Here is a 23,610-nt window from a genome sequence, read left to right as displayed (position 1 = left end):
GTAATTATCTCATTTTTTTATTTATTTATTTTGTCAGCTACAGTCACTTTTACTTATATCTTACATCTTTTTTAATTCTCTTCTTATTTAGCTAACAAGCATGTAGGCATATAACAAGATGCTTCAGAAAAGCACGTGCTCTAACCTTTTCCTGGGGAAAGCTCTCTACTGCACACAGCCTTGTAATACTGCCAGTTCATGAGACTGTGTAACTCTTCTGCTTCAAGTTCAAGTGTTTAAAATGATAGAACTTTTTGTAACTTCACCAAAAAGTAATGCTTTTGATTGGGTGTGTTTGCCTTATTAAAAACTTCAGACAAAACAGCTAATCTGTTTCTGAAGACCAGATTAGGAAGCAATGAACTGTTTTGTCTGTATTATACAGTAACTGTCCATTTCTTGAAAAGCTCCCACACCTCTGTGTTCTTCAAGGGATTTTAAATTAGCCAGGGGATAATCATTGTTTCAGGAAAGGGTTCAAATTTAGCCAAGTTATAAATTTCTACAGAATCATCAATTTCCCCACTTTCAGGGTATACTTAAATTTGAACAACTAACACTGTAGACAGAGGCATATGAAACCTAAAAAGTACAAACTAGAACCAGCCGCCAAGAAAAATGGGTCTAACCTGAAGAGTTAGTGTTGGTGAATAGATAAAGCTGGAACAAGGGTGGTTTGAAAGCCTCAAAAATGCCACTTCAGAGGCAGTACTGGAGTTCAGAATTGGTACATTTTTCTTTTGGGCTGACAGTGACCATCTCCCATACCAAACTGCATTTTATGTAGCACTGCCAAGGGGAAGAATTCCCTTTATGAAAGATCACTTTAAAAAATAAAAATAAAATTAAAAAAACCCATGGAACTCACACAAACCAGGTTTGCCCTCTGTTAAAGGAATGTTATGAAGGTTAACTGCCTAGAAGTAGAGAAACGGTAGAATTCAGGTTGCATGGAATATTATAAATTCAGCATCTTACATAGATACGTTATGGTAGAGCTTTTAATTACAGAAATGTAATTACAGAATTTTTCCTATTGTAAAAGGAAGTCTGGACCGTGTGCTAAAGAAAGGAGACTGTTGCTTTTGTGAGCACTGATTTGTGTACTGCAGAAGCTAGAAGGTAGACAGAGAGAAGGTGTCTCAAGCTCTTCCCGAACTGGGCAAGGGGAGAGAGATGCAATTCAACTACTGCTACTTACCTTTTCCTTCTCTCTTCCCTGCCAGTTGCGTAGCTCTACTAACCGATTGCATATCTCTCTTCTTCCATAGGTCAGCACTGTGGCTGAACACTTTTGTGATAGGTGTTAAGAAAGGGAGTAGGGGATTGCAGAAAGACAGTTCAATGACTAAAACAGTCGAGTGCTGCTCAGGAATGTTTTTTTAACTCAATTACGGCATTTCCCTCTGAGCGAAATCATCTTTCAGAGATGTTCCTGAGGTCTGGGTGTGTTATGTGAGATGTTGAGGTCTAAACCAATGAAGTGTTGAGCACTCGGATACAACTGGATTCACTGGGAAATATACTTTGAACTAAATTATTATATAGGTCCCTGGGAAATCAGGCCTTATACACCATGAATCAGTCACCTTGAACTATTGTATATCTTGTCTTTCATTGCAACACATGTAAAAAAGAAGAAATATGTGGATGCTGCTGAAGTTTTGGGACTGTGGAAGGGGGGAGGAATCGCCAAACCCCCCTACTGAGTATTGGAAAAAAAACCCCAAAACTGTATAAAAATAAGACTTAGAGTTCAATCAGGCAAGGATTTAGGTTTGCACACTGAACAATAACAGTAAAATACAATATAAAATAGATTTTTATTGAATGCTGCCCATTCTGTCCACTGAATGAGATTAATTCAGTTTTAGTACTTTTTTGGCCATTGGTATTGTTGTGTTTGTGCTCCTTCATAAGTCTTTTATGTAACTGTTTCCTCACGATTCCTTCTGAGATATTGAACCAAAAGCTCAAGGCAATTTTCTACTGGAGGAGAATATTCTTCCAGTATGTCATTGTATTTTTTAAATGGTATCCCTTTATTCCAACAGTTAATCAAGATCAAATTTATCGACTGGCCCTCTTTTTTGATTTCTGCTGCTTTTTTATAGAAGTTCATCACTGACCTTTAGTGAATAGCTCTCTCCAATGACACATGGTGTGAAAAAAACCCCCACTATTTCAGAGCAGGGGCAATATTTTTTTCTTTCAAATCATGGGGGTTTTTTTCTGCATTCAGATTCTGCATATGCAGATGTGGATGGCTGCTGCCCTCAGCGTTATCATTTCGTGAACCTTCGGTTGTCTCTCTGAACAGGTTGATGTTAATACTACTGAATTCCATTTATTTGGGGAACTTGGTAACCAAGAACAGTAGTGGTAGCCCTAGTGAGTACCCTATGGTGGACCATATTTCTCCTCTAATTAAGCAAAACTCTATGTTGATTTGTTGATGTGTTTGCAATGGTGAATATGGTAATGCCTCTTACAGAGACTGCTGGGAGGCTGCAACATGTGACCTTTTTTTATTCCTTTTTAATTAAGCTGTAATTCCCCTAGCCAAGACAGGACTTAGATAAATTCCAGACAGTATAGATATATACAGGCAAAAAGAGGATGTTGTTCTGTCTCATTTGTGTATTTTGGAAAAAAGACAGCTTTATCAGCTATTAGGGACAATATTATAAAACTGCTTTACATGTAGAAATTCTAAAGAATAAGGAATTATTTTCAGACTTTCTACAAGCAAAATTTAGTCAACGTTACAACAGCTGGTTGATTGCTGTTTGTTGTGCTCTACTCTGCAACAGAGGGTTACTACTTCTGGCCAAAGATGGTAGAATAGATGTTAGTCTGCCTTTTTTCCTTTACCTTTAAAATATATAATGGATGTGTAAAATGATTATATAATGGAATTATAGCTTGGAATTACAACAAAGTTTTAAACGGGTTATTGCAGGGGAAGAGAACAAAGCCTCGTATGAAGCAGATAACATTCCTTGTTTTACGCTCAACTACTTCAGATAGCTGGAAAAATATAATGTGGTCTCTTTCCATCATCCTGTTTGATTTTGGTTTTCCTAGTGTATTGTCTGACATGAAGTTTGAAATGTTGGAATAGTTATAAAGGATGCCCAGGCTCTAAAGGCTGACAATGTCTATTTCCAGCCAGAGGTATGTGTGTAAGTGGAGGCTCAACCCGCACACCCGTGCTCTTAATAAATCCCATGAATGCTTCCCTTACTAAAGAGAAAAAAGTGATTGTACAGGATGAAATAGAAATTTAAAAAAATCTCAATAACTGTTCTCCCTCACACTGTGTCTATGCAGGCTGGTTCTTGCTTCAGCCCTTCATTTCAGTCAGTTCTGTGGCTTTCTGCGTTTCAGCGAGTGGAACCAAGTGTTCTCTTGTTCCTGGGCAGTTTCTCTTTTGCTCAACTCTGAAGCTTGGCTCGTCTGGCTCCAAGGTTTGTGCTGTTACCCTAGCACATGCCACGCTGAGCTGTGTCTAGAGAACTTTCTGTCTGCGAGCAGGCTCAGTGGCTCATCAGGCAGAAGTAATGTGTCTTCATTCAAGGGCGTTCCACATAGCCCAGCCGGTCTTCATAAAGCAATGTAATAGAATAGTCAAAATAGCAAGCATGCAGCTAATTTCTGTCGTATATGGGGTCAGACAAATATTAGTGTGCAGCTCTCATGTGAGTAGAGCAAACCTATAGCTGCTTGTTCCTGACCGCACAGGTGCCCTCTTAATTCTTTGTATAGCAAGACGTTCTTCCCCACAAGTAGGAGATGCCAGTGCAGAGAGCTTGCAAATTCTGTTCCTTTACGCTGTGGAGCGTAGGAATGAGTGTGATATCTATTAAGCTGGTTTGAGTGTTATTTGGCATGAGAGGACAAAGATTCTTAAAGCAGTGATTGCGAATGACTTTAAAGGAGACATTGAAACAGTATGGGGGCAGGCCTAAGAAATAATTTTCAGACATATAAGAAAAGCACTGTTCTCCTTAGAAAAGAAGAAAAAAGGCGCGTTGCTTTGGCAGAGATTAGCCCTCAGGTAAAGTGACAGTAGGAAAGGAACGCTACCTCGGTAGCGTAAGTAACAAAAGTCTTATGGAGTGAATAAAAGATTTGAATACCTGAAATACTGAAGAAAATTTGAAGCTTAGTGGCGGTAGTAAGGAAGGAAGGATCAAGTATATGCATGTACAACTGATAGGCACTGTCAAACTTACTCTTCTGTTAGGTGCAGGTAAGAGAAACAGCTTCTTATAAAGTCAGTGAGGAAAGAGAATATGTTAATCAGTCAGATGACTGACATAAAGTAAAAGTTGCTATGGGATAACACTGATTTTGCTGATAGCAATAGCAGAAGAGAGATAGAATAGAAAATGAAAGAAAGAGATAGCAACAGCTAAACAGGATGCTGAAAAGAGAAAGCTACTTTTCCTTCCAGAATGATGGCACTGTAAGTATACATTTTCATAGTTTTTTGAACTATAAGGCGGTATGTGTAATGCATAATGAAGTGCATATAAAAATGAAAAAAAGCTTGAATTTTGGTTTGGGTTTTTTTGTTGTTTAACTTATTCTTGGCCTGCATTTCTGTAGCTTTAATCTTGAAATCTCCTATTATATTTTAGCAAAATAGCTTTTTATGTCTGTTTCTCCACTTGTCTGTTGCCAGAGAGAAAAGGAATAAAGTCTGCGTTTGTTTCTCAATCCCCTATATGACATGCTAAAGAAATAATTCAATACTTTTTTAGATAGTCCATTTGTATTTCTTTTGGCTAAGATATAATTCATCTGTCTCCATCCCATTTTCTGTTTATACATTTAAGGGCTTTTCTGCTCATGGAGATTTTTAGAATACAATGTAATTAAGAACATAGAACATTTAAAAGGTCTTTGTCAGAACGGGCTGCTTTTAAGTGGCTGTTCCTTAAGTCCTCACTACAAATAGAATTTACATTTTAAAAACTAAAATTAAATAAATGTGACTATTATCTGTCCCACCTTGAATATTGTTCATGTTACTGCATGATACCGTGATCACAATTCAAATTTTAAGGTGGGCTGATCATGATCAATGGATGAAATTACCTTTTCCTTTTTTTATGTACGTGACAGTATAAAACACAATCGATATTTGTTAAGGGAGCTGGATCTGCTGATCTGGAGTTACTCACCTTGTTGTTAGCACTACTGGGAACAGACCCCAGGCTTCTTGACCTGTGATATAATTTTAGGACCCTGTTGCCATTTACTACTGGAGAGTTCTGTGAAGAGTCATTAGTTAATACTGAAAATCTATCCTGGGGTGAAAATTTCACCTTTCTTTATGTGAAGAGTACTCTTATTTATGTGTTATATGGAGACCAAATGACCTCACAGTCTACTGCACGACATGACAGCCCCTGAAATATATGTCCCTTTAGGATGTGCCTTGTTCTCAGATCACAAAAGGGAAGAGTTGAAGAATGGTGGGTAGACTAGGCATTTCAACAGGAAGAAATCATAATTTTGTTGTAGGTGTATGGTGAAAGTAATTCCGTTCAGTCACAGTCAGTTGATTTACACATCCACATCAAGTCATATTACTGTTTGGAGCCATGATTCTTAATTGCTTGAATAAGAAGTGCCTTCCTTAGAGAGGCAAGTACTGTGTGTCTTGTCATCAGTAATTCTTCAAACAGCAATACATTTTATAGTCAGAACAACAAACTCAATATAATTAAAATTCTTAAATAAACATAGGCTGAAAAATTTTCCTAGAGAGTTAATAAAACAAGTATGTTTTGATACGCTTTGAGGAAAAATGGGCCAAGCAGCTACTAACCAAAACCTGCTTTGATATTTTTTCCAAGTCCGGGTGTGCTGAAGAAAGCAAGCTAAGTAGAAAATCTTTTTGTGAACCACTGACTTACTTGACCATGTATGTAAAATGAAACAGTTGTTAAATTGTTAGAAAATTCGATCATTCCAGGTAGCTGGCAGCCTCGGTTCCTGTCTCTTAACTCTTAATATTATCTTACCTGTCCTCGCAGTTCCCAGTCTTACTCTCTTTCCCAACCCAATTGGTTCCATTTTTTTCACTTGCTTTCAGCTGACTTAAGCCAACTTCTACACTCCAGAGCCCAAGGTACAAAACTTTCCTTTAATGCCAGTAAATTCTTTATTTGTCTTTTTCAGTCTTTTTTTGTACCAACTGTACCTAATAGAGTAGTCGAAGAGATTAATTTTCTTTTACCCCTTTGCTATCAATAGTTCCAGCATTTTCTTCCCTTTGTAATGCACTTTCATCCATACTGCTTGGCTCTCGCTTTTTTCCTCTCAACATGCACGTTGCCTAAGCTCTATTGATTTTTAATGAACTAATAATCTGCTGCATCTCAAAACTGCAGCTGCAAGGAAAGGCCAATTCATCCAGGTGGAAATATCTGCAGTGTAAAGGGAACCACTGAGAAATTCAGGTACTAAAAACCTAGGTTGTCTCAACTGAGCAAGCAAAACCTGTAATTTTTCAGATTTATGATAAGGCTAGACCTGGGTGGATTTTCATATGAATAGCAAAAAAATGCATCTTCCTGACTCAAGGCGTTTTCATTCACAAAGACAGCTTTGAAATCCTTAAAAAATGCAAATGCAAGCCTCGTTTAGAACAAGGAAATAGTTAACATTATAATAACAAACAGTCTGACCGATGTATCTTCTTAGTTTTATTACCAGAAATGACTGAACTATTCTGTCTGATGTTATCTGTTAATAAAAACAGTCTTGATTATTGCAAAGAACACTTTAGCATTTAACATTTTAACAGTTATAATTTGGCCATTTTAAAGACACATAAAAGATGATTTTGTAATGAGAAACTTGGAGGAACTGAAAGAATTATCAGTTGTATCAGTCTTATGTGGTAGGAGGCATAGTTAGAGGGTGAATAATGTGTGCTACTTTCTGAGGCTGTAATACTGCAAAGGGAGTTTTCAAAATGAGAAAACTACTCTGGACTTAAATTTGCCTTTACTAAAAAAAATGTTTCTTTAAAATTTTATGTCTCTGAGTTTTAAAGCTCTAAATATCTAGAGCCAGGTTCTGCATCTTTTACAGTGAGACAGGCAGTTTCTGAAGGAAGAAAATATATAATGTAAATAAAAGTGCTGGAATGAACCCTAAATCTTTACTGCAAAACTACTTTCTAAAACTGCCCAACTAATTTCTAAAACTCAGAAGCAGTCTTTATGAACTAATAGAAACATTCTTGGAGAATTTACTAACACGTGTCCAATCCTTCTCCTCCCTTTAGGAACATAATGCAAGACTAGGTGAGGAACACGTCCTCCCCTCGCTGTCTTACCCTGAAGCAGCTGCAAGTTCATGATTTAAACTCTGAATTAATTTATACAGCTGCCAGGCAGACCTCATTTTTCCAGGCTTCTGAAGGTCAAAGGCTTTTTATTTTCTCTCCTTATACTTTAAATTAAAGCTTAAGAGTCCTTGGGGTCTTCCAGGCCCCACACCCAGGCAGAAGATGGTGAAGCGTGTAAAAATTCAAATTCCCATCTTTTCATCTAGATATAATTCTTCTATGTGCAGCAGCAAAGGAAAGAAAAGATATTCTAGAGCATGACATATGGGTCCAGAGCAATTTTTTTCCTTCTACGTCAGTCTGTAATAACGACCAGGACTATTTTCCCTGCAAAAATGTCTGGCCATTTTTCAAAATATCTGTGAGCGGGCTGGCTGACTGATTCCTAGCTAGATGTGATGCAGTCTTCATCAAACATCTGAATTTTTCATGCAAATTTTCCCCCTAACATTTATGTCATCATGCATGCATTGTTTTTCAGTAGATTACTCTCTGTAAATGTTTTGCCTTGACTGCACCCAGTCAACTTAGCTTTGCATCATCATTAAATACTTTATTAAGAATAGTTTTTGATTCAAGAATGAAACTCTGTGCATATTTAAGCAGCTTTTTTTTTTCCTAAGTATAGCCTTCCTAGCAATATATAGCTATAACAATTTAACTTCAGTGTGTCCTAATAGTTTTTCAGTCTCTTAAAAATTATGGTTAGAAACAGCCATCACAACTTACATTAGATGTCTCTATTAATAACTCTATATCTTTGTTCTCAATGTAGTATATGCAATACCTTAAAAATCTACTTTTTCTCAGTATTTTAGGAATTCTGAAAAGATTTCATATGTATTCAGAAATGAGGACACTCACAGGAGGTGTTGGGTTTGTGTTGTTTGGTTGTTTCATTTTGGTTTTTTAAATGGATTTACATGCCATTATGATTTATAAAATTCAGGGGTTTCACTGTTGCTTGTGTTATGTGGATTATTTCAGTGTGGAATATTCTTGGTGCTGTAGGATCTGCATACTTAAATTTGGGTTGTATTATGGGATGAATAATCTTTAAGTAAATGAATATTACTTTGAGACACTTTTTTGTTTCTTTTTGCTTTTTAATACACAGCGTGTGGCATAGGCATTAGGGTAATAGTTATCCACTTCCAAGTGTGAATATTTAGCTTAGGGTTTGATGTTCCATTTACAGCTGAGCTAACAGTCTGAATTTCCGCTGATTTGAGTGGTTGTTTTTCATTCCATAGGCATGATGAGCAAGGATGTACAGTTATCTTTCAGAGAGCCAACAGCACTGGCAGAAGTAGTGAAGATAGAGTATAACAGTGGATTTTAAAATATATGTGTTTTGTCAAGTCAAAACCAACTCTTGACTTTGAGGCACGTTTTTTATGCTTGTAGACTTTTTACAATGTGAATATTCTCTGCTTATGTAGATTCAGATCAAGGTGGCCATTGCTCTACTCTGGCTTGTTAACAGAGAACATGCTTAAAGATGCAGGAGGAAATTTAGCACAGTTTTGAAAGTGTATAACTTGATTTTACCAATAAAATCAGTAAGAATGATGTCTTTTAATTCATTTGATAATCCTAGGGGGTCCCTGCATATGTCACTGTCGAATCTGAAGGCAAATACTCCGCATGCTCAATGCACTCTAGAATAACAAGATGCTACTACTATTTCAGCCTCTGATGGTTATTCTCTTTGTTTTATTTTTAGTTTTCCCCAAAATGCATGGGGAAAGAGAAGGCATAATGATCTAGTGACTTTATTAGGGCTCAGCAGTTGAGAACTATTAAATTGTGTTATCTATAAAGGAATATTTTCTTCTTTTTTGAACTATTTATACTTCAAGCACTGCTGATATCTATTCCTCTGCTTTGTCACCTCCTGACTGATCCCAACTCTCTGCTGGCAGTGAGGCTGTAAGATTTGAGGGAAGGTGGAAAAGTTGTTGTTTCCTCTCTCTACCAAATATAAGGATTACTGACATTGTTCCGCAAGATCCTTTGGTTATACCTCCTCTAGCCCTTTTCTGATTTCCTTATGTCAGAAAATGGCCATTTTTTTGAATGAGTACATACTTCGGAATACTAGCCAAGAAACTCTTTTGGTTTCCATTTACCAAATGTCATTAGATTGTGAAGGTGAAGTTTGAAAATTTCATTTTAAGTGATCACATTACATCCATTATACTTCCTGCTTTCAGTTCTAGTGATAAACTTTGACTTCCTGTCCTATATACAATGAAAGGCTGTAGAGGCTGCTTTGAGTGTTTTATTGGCACAAGTAAGTCAGTAGAGAATTTCTGCCAGCTATGAAAACATTAAGTGCCTTGATGTCATTTTTTTATAAAAGCATAAGCAAATTTTTATGTGAAGAGCTTGTTTTTATCTATCTTGCTTGAAAAGTAGCTAAACTTCAGAACTTTTTGAAAAAATTGTGGGATATCTTCTGTAGCAAACCTATATTTCATGCTTCTGTTTTTGTCTTCATCTTCTATTGTTATACTGATCAGTAAATACTTGTTGATATCTCTTGACTTTAAGCAGCAGAACAGAAGTGTGAATTCTGTGCTTGTAAGAGTCACCTGGCTTCTAAAAAATGAATATAAAAGGTCGCCTTTGTGGGAAAGAGAAATCAACAGTAATGCACTTGAGTTTTTTAAAAGTTACAATTTCACCTGAGATTTCTAATCTTTTTCAACTTTCTAGAATGGTTTTCACAAAATGGGTGCCTATGGATTGCTCCAGCCTAGCATTGCATGTAGTGTAAAGGGTTGCTTTTCTTTTTTTTACATTGTGTTTTCCACAGATTCTCTGCAATGTCAGCATGCAGCTTGCTGCTTTTTTGATGATATAATTTTACTAGCTGCTGTGGGAAATAAATTTCTCTCTCATTTCCAAGAGAAAATACTTAAATAAGAAACCGTAAACTAGAAATGAAAGATCAGAGTATTTATTGAAAACCATGTATAACGGCACTCTACAGGTATAATTTAAATATTGTTTATTGAACTGTTGCTGTTCAGAATACTTGGTAGGAATTTTGAATTCTAGTGTAAAATATCTAATTTAATATGAGATTTTATTTCCCTCAGTCTTAACTGAGCTTGGCCAATTAACTGTTTTTATACTAATAAGTACTTCCACAGATTAGCCATCTGATATTTTTTTGTTTTATAAAAAGCTGGGGTTTTTATACAAGACAATGGTGTTCTATTTATTCCTTTATAGAACTGTCTAAGGAGATGCTATTTACATTACTCTTAAAATTTTGGATTTGATTAGTTTTTAGAAACTGTTGAAGAAAAGACATTTAGCACCATGCGGATGGGGTCTGAAAAGGATCTTGAAAACTACCAAACTGCTTTAGAGGAAGTACTCACATGGCTTCTTTCTGCCGAAGATGCATTACAAGCACAAGGAGATATATCCAATGATGTAGAAGTTGTTAAAGAACAATTTCACACCCATGAGGTATATGTTTATACTACTCCTTCAGTAGTTGTTTATCTGCTTGTATCCCATAATAAGGTCAAAAATACATAACAAAGATATTTCTAGTTTATTTTATTCCTTTTTCTTGTTTTTAATTTTGATTTGGAGAATTTAAAGGTAGTACTGGAGACTGTGCCCTAGAATTGTAGAATCATTTAGGTTGGAAAAGACCCTTAAGATCGAGTCCAACCATTAACCTAGCGCTGCCAAGTCCACCATTAAACCGTATCCCTAAGCACCACATCTACATGTCTTAAATACCTCCAGGGATGGTGACTCCACCACTTTCCTGGGCAGCCTGTTCCAATGCTTGACAACCCTTTCGGTGAAGAAATTTTTCCTTATATCCAGTGTAAACCTCCCCTGCTGCAACTTGAGGCCATTTCCTCTCATTCTATCATTTGTTACTACGCAACCTCCACCTCGCTACAATCTTCTTTCAGGTAGTTGTAGACAGCGATAAGGTCACCCCTCAGCCTTCTCTTCTCCAGACTAAACAACTTTTTGTCCTATGAAAAAAGTGAAAGTATTTATTTCTGGTTTGTGCTATGAGGTGTGGGGAGGGGTTGAAAAAATAAAAAGCAAATTTGAAAATCATGTTTGGAAAGTGGTGGAATTGAAGATATTTCTCCAAAGTCTGTTCTTCCCTTCCAAAGAGTCAAACTTAAAACTGGATTTTGTTTCTATTGTCAGGGTTTCATGATGGAATTAACAGCTCACCAAGGACGTGTTGGCAATGTTTTGCAAGTTGGAAGTCAACTTCTATCAATTGGAAAACTTTCAAGTGATGAAGAGAATGAAATCCAAGAGCAAATGAATCTACTTAATTCTCGATGGGAAAGTCTCAGGGTAGCAAGTATGGAAAAACAAAGCAAGTAAGTAATAAGTCAGGTAAAATAATATATATGGAGTTTGACTGAAACAATCCTGAACTTGACTAACGGTTGGGATTTTCTTTCACTTCACTGTGAACAGTTCTCCATCTCAGATCTTTTTTAATCTGAAATTTGGTGTGTAGTGACTTTGAAGCTTGCACGTTGTTTTGAGACTTTGACACTTTATAGAATTGTTGACGGGTTTCAGATGTTTCAACCTAACTTCCTCCAGCTTTATTATTTTCTTGGAGAGAAGTCTGTGATATCTTACTGCAGGCAGTTTTTATTTGCTGTATTTATTTTCATTTGAATCAACACGTGCAAGTAGCAACCTCACCTCTATGAGTGGTACTGTGTCTACTGAAATGTCCTTTGACACCAATTGTTAAACTTATCTCCCAGATGCAGCTATAGGTCATTGCTTGGGGAATTGAATGATCTAGTATCTTCTGAAGCATGTCATATTTGGGTAGTATGAAATCAGTAGAAGACATAAAGTGATAAGGGCTTCACAGAGAATGTTGTGCTACTATTTAATTTCTTATACAAAAAATTCTGTGATAAATTCAATGAAATTTGGATTAGGGCAAGAGAAAATTTCTCAGGAGTGGTGTACTTATATATGGCTAATTTTGACCTATTGGGTCAAACCCCTGTGTTTCAAGCACCAGCTGGAGGATTATGGACAGCTTTCATATCACAATGTAATATATTTCTGGGTTATTATATAAAATTTAAACTCTCGGGATCTATCTTCTACTTCAGCTTAAAGTATAATCTTCTGAGCACATTGCTGTAATCTACTCTTTAAGGCAACAGTGGCATGTTTATCCAAACAGAGATGGGTTTTGTGAAGATGAGAACAGCAAGGCTGTCTATCCCCTGTTGTAATGTAATAGGAAATGTAATAAAGGGTAGCACACTTTACAGCACAGGGGAAACAAAAGCAAACAATTGACAAAGGGAGGAGAACGATGTACTGATAAAGGATAGTATAAAAATGAAAGGGTCTTATGAAAAGTGATTTAGGAGGTCAGAATATCAGAGGAAGTTTGGAACACAGCAATGCCTTTGCGTAAAAGCAGCCCAAATTGGATTTCCCATATATTCACTATGTATTGAAAATATTTGACTCTTCCAGGAAGGAATATATTAGCGTGCTGAAGGAAAACAGCCTGTTTTTTCATTTCTTCCTCTTGCCCTTCCCCAGACAGGCTTCTCTGTAGTAAATTATCTTAGAGTGATAAATACACCACTGGAGAGGAAACCTTAATGCAATTTACCACTTTATGGAGATTTTCACAACTATTAAAACACATTTAATTCAATGAAAAAGTATTTTGTATTTGAACTTATGAGGGCCATACCATAAACAAAGATTATGATAATCTCCTGAGGTGTATCAATAAGTACTAAAATCTCTATCAGATGTTTATAGAAGTAATTTGAAAACCAGGAAGTACCTGGAGAATGGGAAGAAACAAGAAAAATTCTTTTGCTTAAGAATCAACTGTGATTAAATTATTTTCTGTGATTATTTCATTTTCAAGTTTATGCTCCTTGCTTCAGAATAATATCAATATTCTATATAAGAAGTAGTTCTTTCATCATATCTTGGTTTCCTTAAATCAAATTCTCTTTACTTTGGCAGGCTTTCTGTATCATTTATTTCATTTATTGCTAAAAAGGTATCTCTAAGATGAAGCATAGTATTTAATATTAATAATAACTTGATTTAGAACGTCAAGTAAGGCAATAAAATACACACTTGAAAGTGAAGAAGGACTGAGTTTAGATCTTAGATGGCTAATCCCTTGTGAACCATGGGTTATAACAAAGCAGGGTGTCAGCTTCCTGTACTTTGTCTGTAAAGAAAGAGAGATATTAGAGTGGAAAAGACACTACATGTATTTTCTGGTCATTTTGATCAATAATTAACACATGATTTCCAGTAAAAAGACCTGAAATCATAGTACATTACTAAGATCTATGACACTGTTCTTAGAAAAAAAAAATCTTGAGAGTGATAATACAGAAAAATATTACTGTTTGATATCTACTATTTAGAGGTTTGGATTAATGGAGCCCTTCACATTTCTTGGAACCATTTTTTTTCTTCAGTGTCTCAAGTTCTGTTGAAGTTTCAGTTCTTGCTTATAGTTGCTCCTGTGATTTGTTTTCTTTGGTCCTTTACTTCCAAGAGCTGCCAAGTGGAGTTCTTTAAAATTATTACTGTTTCTAGAAACATAGCTTCCCAGAGCTCCAGGTGTAACACCCGAAACTGTCTCAGTGCCATCGGGGACCAGTGAGGTACCATTCAAGAAACAGGTGTAACTTAAACCTTATTTCAAAACAAACTTGATTTTTTAAAATGTGTTTGCAAGTCTTTATTTCCATAAAGCTGGCTCGTCTCTGTGTTTGCCTGCAGTTTCTCCCTTTTTCTGTATCCACTGCTCTGCATTAGAAGATATGCTTCCTGTCCATGTACTCCTCAGGATTCTTTTGATCGCTCTTTCTTTGTTTCACAGACTGCTTTTCACGTTTTCTCGCCATTACCACTCCTGTTTCAAGAGACTTTGGTTTGACTTGTCTTCCTATGGTTACCTTTAAAACTTGATTATTTGTTTCAGAAGTCCTCAGCCAATTTATTTTTTTAATCTGTCCAGATGCAAGGGATAATCCTGAGATAAATGATTAGTGTTGTTGGCTGCCCTAAGGAAAGAAAAGTACAGCTTTTTTTGTAACAGCTAAGTTTTTATGATTAAAATACCTAAGTCGTAGGAATTTTTTAATAATTTCATTTGCACTCCTGTTTGAAAATATCTCACTCATTCTTGTTGCCTTTTACTTTTGGGGTATTTGAAGTCTATGCATTTGTGTTATCTGGTTAAACTTCTGTTCAATTAAAAAAAAATGGATCCTTATTTAACAAAGATTTACCAATACTAAATTTATTATTTGCATAAAAGTGATAAAGGTTATTTTGAGAAGGTCTTTCATCTAATGTCCTGTTCTTTTTAAAGCAAAGGCCATTTCAGGGACAGAAAAACAATACCGGAGTGATGGAGCTTGTTAGATTTAGTGCTGGAATTCCATCAGCCAGTCAGTCCCCAGCCTGTATCATTCCAGGGGTTCTTCCTTCCCAGGTGTGGGACTTTGCATTTGTCCTTGTTGAATGTCATGAGGTACCTCCTGGCCTGTCCCTCCAGCCTGTCTAGATGCTTCTAAATGGCAGCTCTGCCCTCAAGTGTAAAATGTGACAGTTAGTATATGCACAGGATTCAGAGTATTTTGCATACCTAAATTTACAGGTGATCCCAAGGATTGCTTATAAGTTGAGGAATGGTATCTAAGAATGGAGTATGAGTTAGCTGAGATATATGCAAAGAAAGCATCAAACAGTATTGGAAACTTAGCGATTTCTTTTTGCAATATGAATTAAAACTGTGTATACAGTACTGATTTTTAGCTGTATAAATAGGAAATAGTAAATATGTAGGTATTTCACCAGAGACCAAACATCCAGCTCATTTTGAGAAGATTCAAAACTGGAAGGAATTTTTTTTTTTCCCCCAAAAGGTAGGAAATAAAATAAATAACCAACAATAGAAGTGCTGGAGTTTCAGACATATGCCTTAAAATATGAACAGGCTACAAATGAGATATGGGATTTCACATATTACATCTGCATGATGTTGACAGTTATTGAATCCTGGTTGTTCAGAAAAACCTAAACGTGTACCAAAAAGTAAATATTTACACGTTCAATGCAATCTTCTGTGGCAATTAGTTTGAAAACTATTAGGTGTGTCTGGGAAAATACAGAATGATGCTTGTTTTAGACATACTTAGACATGGATTTTCAAAATTATACACTTCTAGGTTTGTTCAAAGTCTCTTGGAACAATCCAAAATTGTTTGGACAAACTCAGAAGTACTTGCTTTACTTGAGCGTACCTTGACATTGTGACAGAAAGCTGCATGTTTGGATTTGTGCAAGCGTTTCTTAAGTTGCCTAACTGCAACCGAAGACCTCTGGCATTTCTCTGGAGCAGTGTGTTCACATCACACTTCTGCCAGTCTGCAGTTCTGCAGGTGCTGTGGGAGAAAACATACTTCTGTTTTGTTCCTTTAAAATCTCCTTGTGGGGAGAAATGTCAGTGTGAAGTTGGGCAGTTCTAGGTGCTGTTGGTCACAGAGGGACAAAATTTACAATAGCTTTCTGATTCGGGCTACGTTTTCAAGAAGCCAACTGAGAAACAAGTGGAGTAGAGTAGGACTGTGCTGTCTTTCTTACACAGTAGTTTTCTTCAGTCTGAAAGTTCAACTCCGATTTTCAAATCTCCAAGTTGAGTTCTGACAGTAGTTAACTATTTGCTGCAAGACTTGTGCTTGAGATGTAAGTAACACACTATAACATACAATGGTTTCGCCAAGCTCAGTGTGACTGAGGACAGGGACTTTGGTCTGTCAAATCTAAGTTAAAAATTGTATGTTATGTGAAAGATGGGTAATACAAATAACTACTTGTAATGCTGTTGCTCAGCAATAGCTTACACATTATTTTAAAACTACTTTTGATAAGATGAAGATTTTGTTTAGGAAGGTTTGGAGAATTTCTAAAGGTGGCAAGTGTAAGTGAAGGAGTTGTAATGGATTTCTGGACAGATTGTTTTGGAGCTATCAAAATACTTTGTTTAGGCAAAACTGAAATATTTCCTGTTTAATTCTCCAAACCATTCTCCATTGAATACTCAAAATTTAATAATATCTTTTGTTTAATATCCTAAATTTGAGGGAGTCTGGTACGTACAGCTGTCTGAGCACTTTTCAAAGTACTTGTAGTAGACAATACAAGCTTTAAGAAACCAGATAGCAGAAATTTTGAACTTCCAAACAGTTCAAATAGAAATGTGACTGGAGGCCAAAACTTTAACAGAGAGTGTATTCTATGCAGTACTCGGGTTCTAAAAACAAGTTTCAAACCAGTTTGCCTAATTTGAAACTGTTCCAACAAATTTTTAGCTATGTGTTTGAAAGCGTATTTTTTTTATTCTGGCTTGAGATGTAGCCTCATGAAAATCAGTTAAGGGTATACAGGGCAGATATTTCTACCTGTTATTTTCTTTCATGTATAAGTTGGAATTATTATTTCTTTGTTTTACAGTTTACATAAAATCCTAATGGATCTGCAGAATCAGCAGCTGGCCCAGTTAGCTGACTGGCTGACAAAAACAGAGGAAAGGACAAAGAAAATCGATTCAGAGCCCTTAGGTCCAGATCTAGAGGACCTAAAGCGTCAAGTAGAAGAGCATAAGGTATGCGATGGTGTGCTTCCAAAGGCATAAAACCCAAACTGAGTTTTTGAACTTTTAAAAGCTCTACTCCTGCCATTAGAACATAGCAAAGTAATATGGAATCTTGGTTTAATATTGATTGTTTTGTACAATTAACAACCTTTTGTAGAGGTATTTTATCACAACTCTGACTTTTATCCTGATATTAAAAAAAAACACTTCCTTTTTAAATAAAAACAATATACTAGAATGAGGCAACTGTAACATCCTTTCATTACACAGTTCAATAAGAATACATCAGGTTTTTTATTACCTGTGTTTTCTTCTTTTTGCGTGTTGCATTTTTTTCCTTGCATACTGTAGTAGCAATGATGCAGTAGTCATAATTAGATGGCATAATCTTGTTAGGATTCCTGGGACTCTGAATATGTAACTGTACAGCACTATAAAATAGACTTTAGTTTCTAACTGTAGAAAATACTTGTTAGCAATGTATTTAATGAAAAACAACAAACTAATAAATGGAGTGTAAGAGAGAATTTGGCCAAATTTTGCCCACATTCCATGAGGGTAATTCTTTAATGGGAAGAATTAAGAACAAAAAAGAGAGAGACTGTATAATTTGTGTAATAGCTTTGTTTAATTTACTGGATTAAATTGTGTAGCTTCATATTATTTTTAATTTTAAAATGTATTTATATATGTATTCATAACACATTGTGTTGATGATAGGGAGACACAGAAAAGTATAGAAAACAGATGATTTGTGAGGTCATGGAGATTTACTGTGATAACCTGTTAATATTTCTACATCAGCGGTTCAAAGCAGTTCAGTTCCATAGCATCTTGAGAGATTTTAACATTTGATACTTGATGGCCTGTGTCATTGCTAGTCCAGGTTCTAGAGGGCAGATCATCCTGAAAAACTATTCAAACCACACCCAGCTTTTACAGATTTTTAAAAAAAGAGGTCAAAATCTGCAAAAGACTGCACAATCTACTTCTGTGTTAAAGCTGATTTTTCTGCATTCTGATTAAGGAGTGCTACTGAAGAAGAATATAAATTCTACTCCTACTGCTGCTATATGTGCTATCTATGCTTGCCCTGTGAGGAGACAATGCATTTCAGTATGTGGGTTTGCTAGCTAAGCATATATTCTTCCATTAAATATTCTTTTTTTAAAAAAAGACAGCAGGTAATTGTGAAATGGTAATTAGAGAAAGAAACCTGGAAGATTTTGAATGCATGAGTACTGAGACTTGAATAACTTTGTTCCTATTTCTATGCATTTTGTTTTTGAATACTAATGTAAAATGTAATCCTTTTATTTATGCAAACTCTTTATGCTGTTTCTTTCTAATATTGAGAAAATGGGTATTTAGCTCGTATTTGAATATTCTGAATGAAGATATACAGAAATCTCTCTCTCCCACATACTAGTTCTTCATTCTTGGTGTGAAGAGTTAGTCAACGTTATTTATTTGTGTGTTACTTTCCAAATCTGTTTTCTGTACGAGAGATGATTTAGCTAATAGGGTGGAAAGAAAATGTTTTCCTTTTAACTTCAATTAAAATTCTATTAGTGTATAGTTTGTCTTATTCATAAGCCAAAGAACAAGATGTTTTCCATTCCTTCAAGTATTGTGTGAAAGTTTCAGATAATTTTATTATATATTGTATGCAGCAAAGCTACCTTCTAAAACAAGGGTTAAAACAATGGCATTTTAATAGCACCGTTATTGCTTCATTATTGAATAAACAAACAAAAAAGCAAAACCCAACACCCCCCATAATTTTTCTTAGTCTCACATGACTCTGGACCTCTCAGAAACAGTGTTGTATAAATTAATGGGAGGAACCAGAAGTTAGAAGATATGAAAGGCAATGATCCCTTCAAATTAAACAGACTTCAGCAAAGATGATAGGTTTGGTTTGTAGTCATCCTGTCTCCCTCTCCTCTTTACCTTTATCATTTTGACTTTCTGTCTTTAACTGTTCATTAGTAACTGCTTTTCACTCTATTTATTTTGTTATTTATCTCCTTTTGACTTAACTTCCATACAACTGATTTCTTTTATTCTGCTTTTTTCTTGATGACATTTCAAAATATTAGTCTTGAGTTCTTGTGACTAACACTTCAGTTTCTCTGCTGGTCCTATAACAACAACAAAAAATCATTCAGTAATATGTATTGGGAATGGCACTCATCACTGAGACTAGAGGAAGCATGCAACATTCTTTCCAGCATGCTGCTTGGTTCAGTAGTCTGTGAGGTTAATATCTTGATAGTACAGAAAATTTTCTGAGTGGACTGAAATAGAGGTGAACTCTAAGATTTTTTTTTTATGTCATTAGCAAGTTACACGGTTCTGGTAAGAGATCTAGCATATTCAATATATTTTGGAGTAATGGTCAAACATTTCAGTAAAGAACTATTGGTCTTTGCGGCAGTATTTTATGTGTTTTGTCTGCTGTTCCAAGTATCCCTTCTTTATAATTTTATAAAGGAAGGAAGCTGCTTTTCAATAAAAATCTCAGGACTACTGAGATGTCTGAGCAGAATACTATGTTAGAAATTTTATAATTAAGCAAAAATGTGCTTTTAATTGAACTGATTTTATTATACCACATTATTATTATACAATTTATAGTTAGTAGATTTTATAGTTTCATTAAGTTTCTAAAAAAGTCTAAGCTGCTTAGGTATTACTTTTTCTGGAAGGCTGAGCCTTTTTATTTTTTATGAAAATGCCAGAAACTATGGAAATTTTTTAGTGTTAGGATTTTTCACTACTTCAAATTAATTGCAAAGGTAAAATGAGACACTTCCTAACTGTTCAAATATCAGGGGTGGATTTGTCTTTGGGTACTTGGATGGCCTAGGTAGGTATTTTTATTCACTTTGAAGTAGATTATGTCCGAGTCACATAAGTTCTTATCTGATGGATAAGAATTAAAGGCACTGTGGAGTTTTATGAGTTTCTGTTGTTGCTATCCCCATGCATCAATATCTATATCTGTCTTAAATTTTAAGTCCCTGAAAATTTGCTATCTGTACAAGCTCGGGAGAACTTGTTAGAAACTTCAGTTTAAGTGACTTGAACAGAGCATGTTCTAGTCTTGGGACTGCCCTCAGTAAATTCCAGTTTCAACAAGCTCCTGTACACAAATGCTTGTCAGTGGTGAATTTCATGGTAAAAACAGACACTTGGATTATGATGAAGAGCCCTTCAGCTCAGGGCAAATTGATTCTGTCTGGGGATTAGAAAATGACTCAACTTTCTGATTTCATCAGTTCCCTGACTTCTCAAGTCTTTCACAGTGTGTGTGAGACTCCCGCTTCCAAAGTGCCCTCCACTCCTGCACTTGCAGAGCGTTGCTAACTCTGTTTTTTTTTTTTTTTTTTTCTGGGATGCCATCTCTCAGATACCCACTAATCAGGAAATAATAGTCGCCTTCTCCCTGGCTGTAGGCTTACAGAGGAATGTATTTATTGTCGTATGGCTGAAAGAGGGGATTGAACCTGGGGGGAGCAGTCTGTGTTATATGGTCTGATCCATGAGTGCTCTGCCTCCTCTTCCCTGATCAACTGTTAGGTCAAAAAAATGTTAAGAAGTTTGAATTCTAGGGATTGCTCTAACAATTTAGTGTACTTCACAGTCCTTGAAAATTGCTTTATAGTCTAGCTCTCTGAAGCAAATGGTAATCATAGGCATGAAAGTCAGAAAAAGGAGGATTCTTATAAATATATTGGCTCAAAGGCTATGCCCATGAAGGAATTAAAACTCTGAAATGTGTTAGGGTAAGGAATTTATGCCTTGAAAATGAAGTAGTCTGTGAATTCCTTTCCTATTGCCTATAGCCACATTATATTTTATTTTTTGATTTTCAAATAAATGTAAGATGTTTTACCGAAGAGGTTTAAAATGCGTGACCTTATCTTCAGCAAGGGCTTGTTCTTCGTACCTAAGTGAATTAATCTACTTGAAAAAGCAGCAGAAAAATTGATATGGTGAAATTTAACGTAGTTTGTAATACAGTCAAAGTTTCCATTGTGACAAGACTTACGTGGTTAACAATGTTATTTTTCAGACTGTAACTATGATACTATATACGTACTAATCACTAGAACACATTCTGCTGAAGTATTGAGGACACAATCCGGGACTTTGGTTTCCCATGTTCTTCCATTGGTTTGAAGCTAGTTATAGACACTAAAAAGTGTGTCAGGCAGGATCTGGTCCTGGATACCTTGTTTTTTTTCAGGGGAGTGGGAGGAGAGGTTCTTTCAAGTTTTATTTAAGAAACACAACACAGAACCCAGTAACGTAAAACAGGGGTTAACTACTGGGAGTAAAAAAATGTACATTTGGATGTTAATGCACTAATATAAAGCTGGAGATAGGTAACAAAAATTATGAAAAGAAATTGAATATTGCCTTCTCTGTGGCTTGAAGTTTCAGTACCAACACTTCCTCAGCTCCTCCTCTTTCCATCTTTGTCACCTGTCCTCTTGCTGCATCTCAGCAAAGGAAGGAGCAAATAGGTCTGGCTGCTCAGTTCCCTGGGGCCTGACGGGACCTGGGCTGGTTTTGGTTTTGTTAACAAACTACAGCCAAGTAGGGATTCCATCTTTCACAGGAAGTGAGAAGGAAGAAAAAAAAAAAAGAGAGAAAGACACTAAACCCCACCAAAGGGATGTTACTAAGGTGTTACAGTACCTTACAGTACCTCAGATTTTTTATTTTTTTATTTTGTGTGATGTAGGTTAAGTGTACAGTAAATATGCTGTAAACCATGGTCTGAAGAGTGAATATGTCTAGACTTCCCTTTGCACTTCTCCGAGTGCTTTGTGGAGGGAGGGAACAATTGATGAGATCTCTTATGTGAAGCCTGAGAAATTGTGGGAGGGTCAGAGAGATGTGAAGAGTTGTAGAAATTTGGCAAGGTTAGGAATTATTCAAAAATCTGTTTGTGCAGATTTGAGAGAAGTTTTTTTCACTTCAGTGCCAAGCTGAAGATAGTATGTGGTTGTTTAATGAAAACCTGTCATTTTTAATATTTTTATAACTTTTGCAATGTTCAAATATTTTAATATGAAGTACAAATCTAATCCAGTGGCTGTTTAAAATTTGCAGGTTACTGGAATGTATATGTGCTATACTGTTATCTGTAAGTCAACTACAACTCAACAAATGCTTTCTCAAGCCAAATTTTCAGTCTGAAATATTGTTTCGAGTTAGGACTTGTGAGTAACAGTAAGCTATTTTTGTGAAAAGAATGGAAATCTGCCCAATATGCTTATGTTAGCATATATATGCTAAAGTAACAAATTAGTTAGTATTGACAGCAATAGGATTATAAAAGTCTCATAGTTGGTTAGTTATGCAAGTTAGTCAGTGGGACTCCAAACACACAGCATTTTCTTAATTTGGAACACATTTTCTAACACATTTGCTTTATTTATAGGCATTTCAAGAAGATTTGGAACAGGAACAAGTCAAGGTCAATTCTCTAACCCATATGGTAGTGGTGGTGGATGAAAACAGTGGAGACAGAGCTACTGCTGCACTGGAAGAGCAGCTTCAGGTAATGACTACACTTCTGTCAGGGAAAAAGCTATCAGTGGTATTAAGTGTTAATAAGGTTGAAGAGGAACTACTAGTAGCATTGGGTGTATCTCAGGAGATATTTCTGAGGATGATCTTAAATATTTCTGTAGGACGTGACTTTTGCATAGATGGTTAAATGCATGTATTTTGGAGAAAAAAACCCAAATATCTGAGAGCAACTTTCTTTTTATTTTGTGATTCCTTGAGTATCAACCTGTTTTGTCTATCCAAGGACGACTGTTTGTCTTTTATTTCTTAATTGTATTTCATTACTCCTGACAGAAGCAATATGATTCTCTGTTGTAGTTAAGGAAAAGGATATTGCATGTAAGAATCTACACAATTCAGCAGAGTGTGAGTTATCGAGAATGGGAGATTTTTCTTCTGATGGGAAACTTTTGGTATATATGGTATATTTTGGTGTTATAGTAACGTGAAGTGTCATTATCCACTGGCAAGTGCTCAAAGGCACATTCATTTTAATGAATTTAATTCATTTTAATTAAATGCCCAATATGTTTGTCTTTTAATGGCAATGTTGTTCCCACAAAATTGAAACAGGACTTTTTAAAAAAATAAGCAAAACCAAATACTGAATGTGTGCAGGATCATATTTTTGTAGACAAATAATCATTATCAAGAAATATTAAGAACATGGTTTTTTCTAAGACACTGTTTGGGGAAGAGTCATAATTTTTTTCCAAATAGTTTCTTGTGGACATGTTTCCTAGGAAATGAAGGGAATCATTTCAGTCTGCTCTTAGTTTTATTTCTCTGTTTCAGTGTATATCCTCTTCAGTATACATGGTTTTTACAATGGTTTATCATTTAGGATTCTTATGACAAGGCTTTCTAGAATTGGGAGAAGTTAGCAGCAACATCCTTGCAATCCAACCCTGTTCTAAACTTCATTTTGACCCAAAGCCTAAACTATCAACAGACAAAC

General features: G+C 35.8%; 1 protein-coding gene across 11 annotated transcripts in view; it reads left to right on the top strand.

The window, feature by feature from the left end:
* The window catches only part of DMD (dystrophin), a 1,298,312-nt gene that overhangs the window by 482,268 nt on the left and 792,434 nt on the right, over positions 1–23,610 (top strand). For all 11 annotated transcript variants that reach the window (XM_075033523.1, XM_075033524.1, XM_075033521.1 and 8 more), the window contains 4 exons: positions 10,670–10,858; positions 11,573–11,754; positions 16,922–17,072; positions 22,522–22,641. In XM_075033523.1, coding sequence (XP_074889624.1) covers positions 10,670–10,858; positions 11,573–11,754; positions 16,922–17,072; positions 22,522–22,641 — 642 coding nt within the window. The remainder of the gene's footprint in view (positions 1–10,669; positions 10,859–11,572; positions 11,755–16,921; positions 17,073–22,521; positions 22,642–23,610) is intronic.

This window comes from Buteo buteo, chromosome 8, assembly GCF_964188355.1.
Source record: "Buteo buteo chromosome 8, bButBut1.hap1.1, whole genome shotgun sequence".
In the NCBI taxonomy this organism is placed as follows: Eukaryota; Metazoa; Chordata; class Aves; order Accipitriformes; family Accipitridae; genus Buteo; species Buteo buteo.
This window is presented reverse-complemented; position numbering and strand designations above follow the sequence as displayed.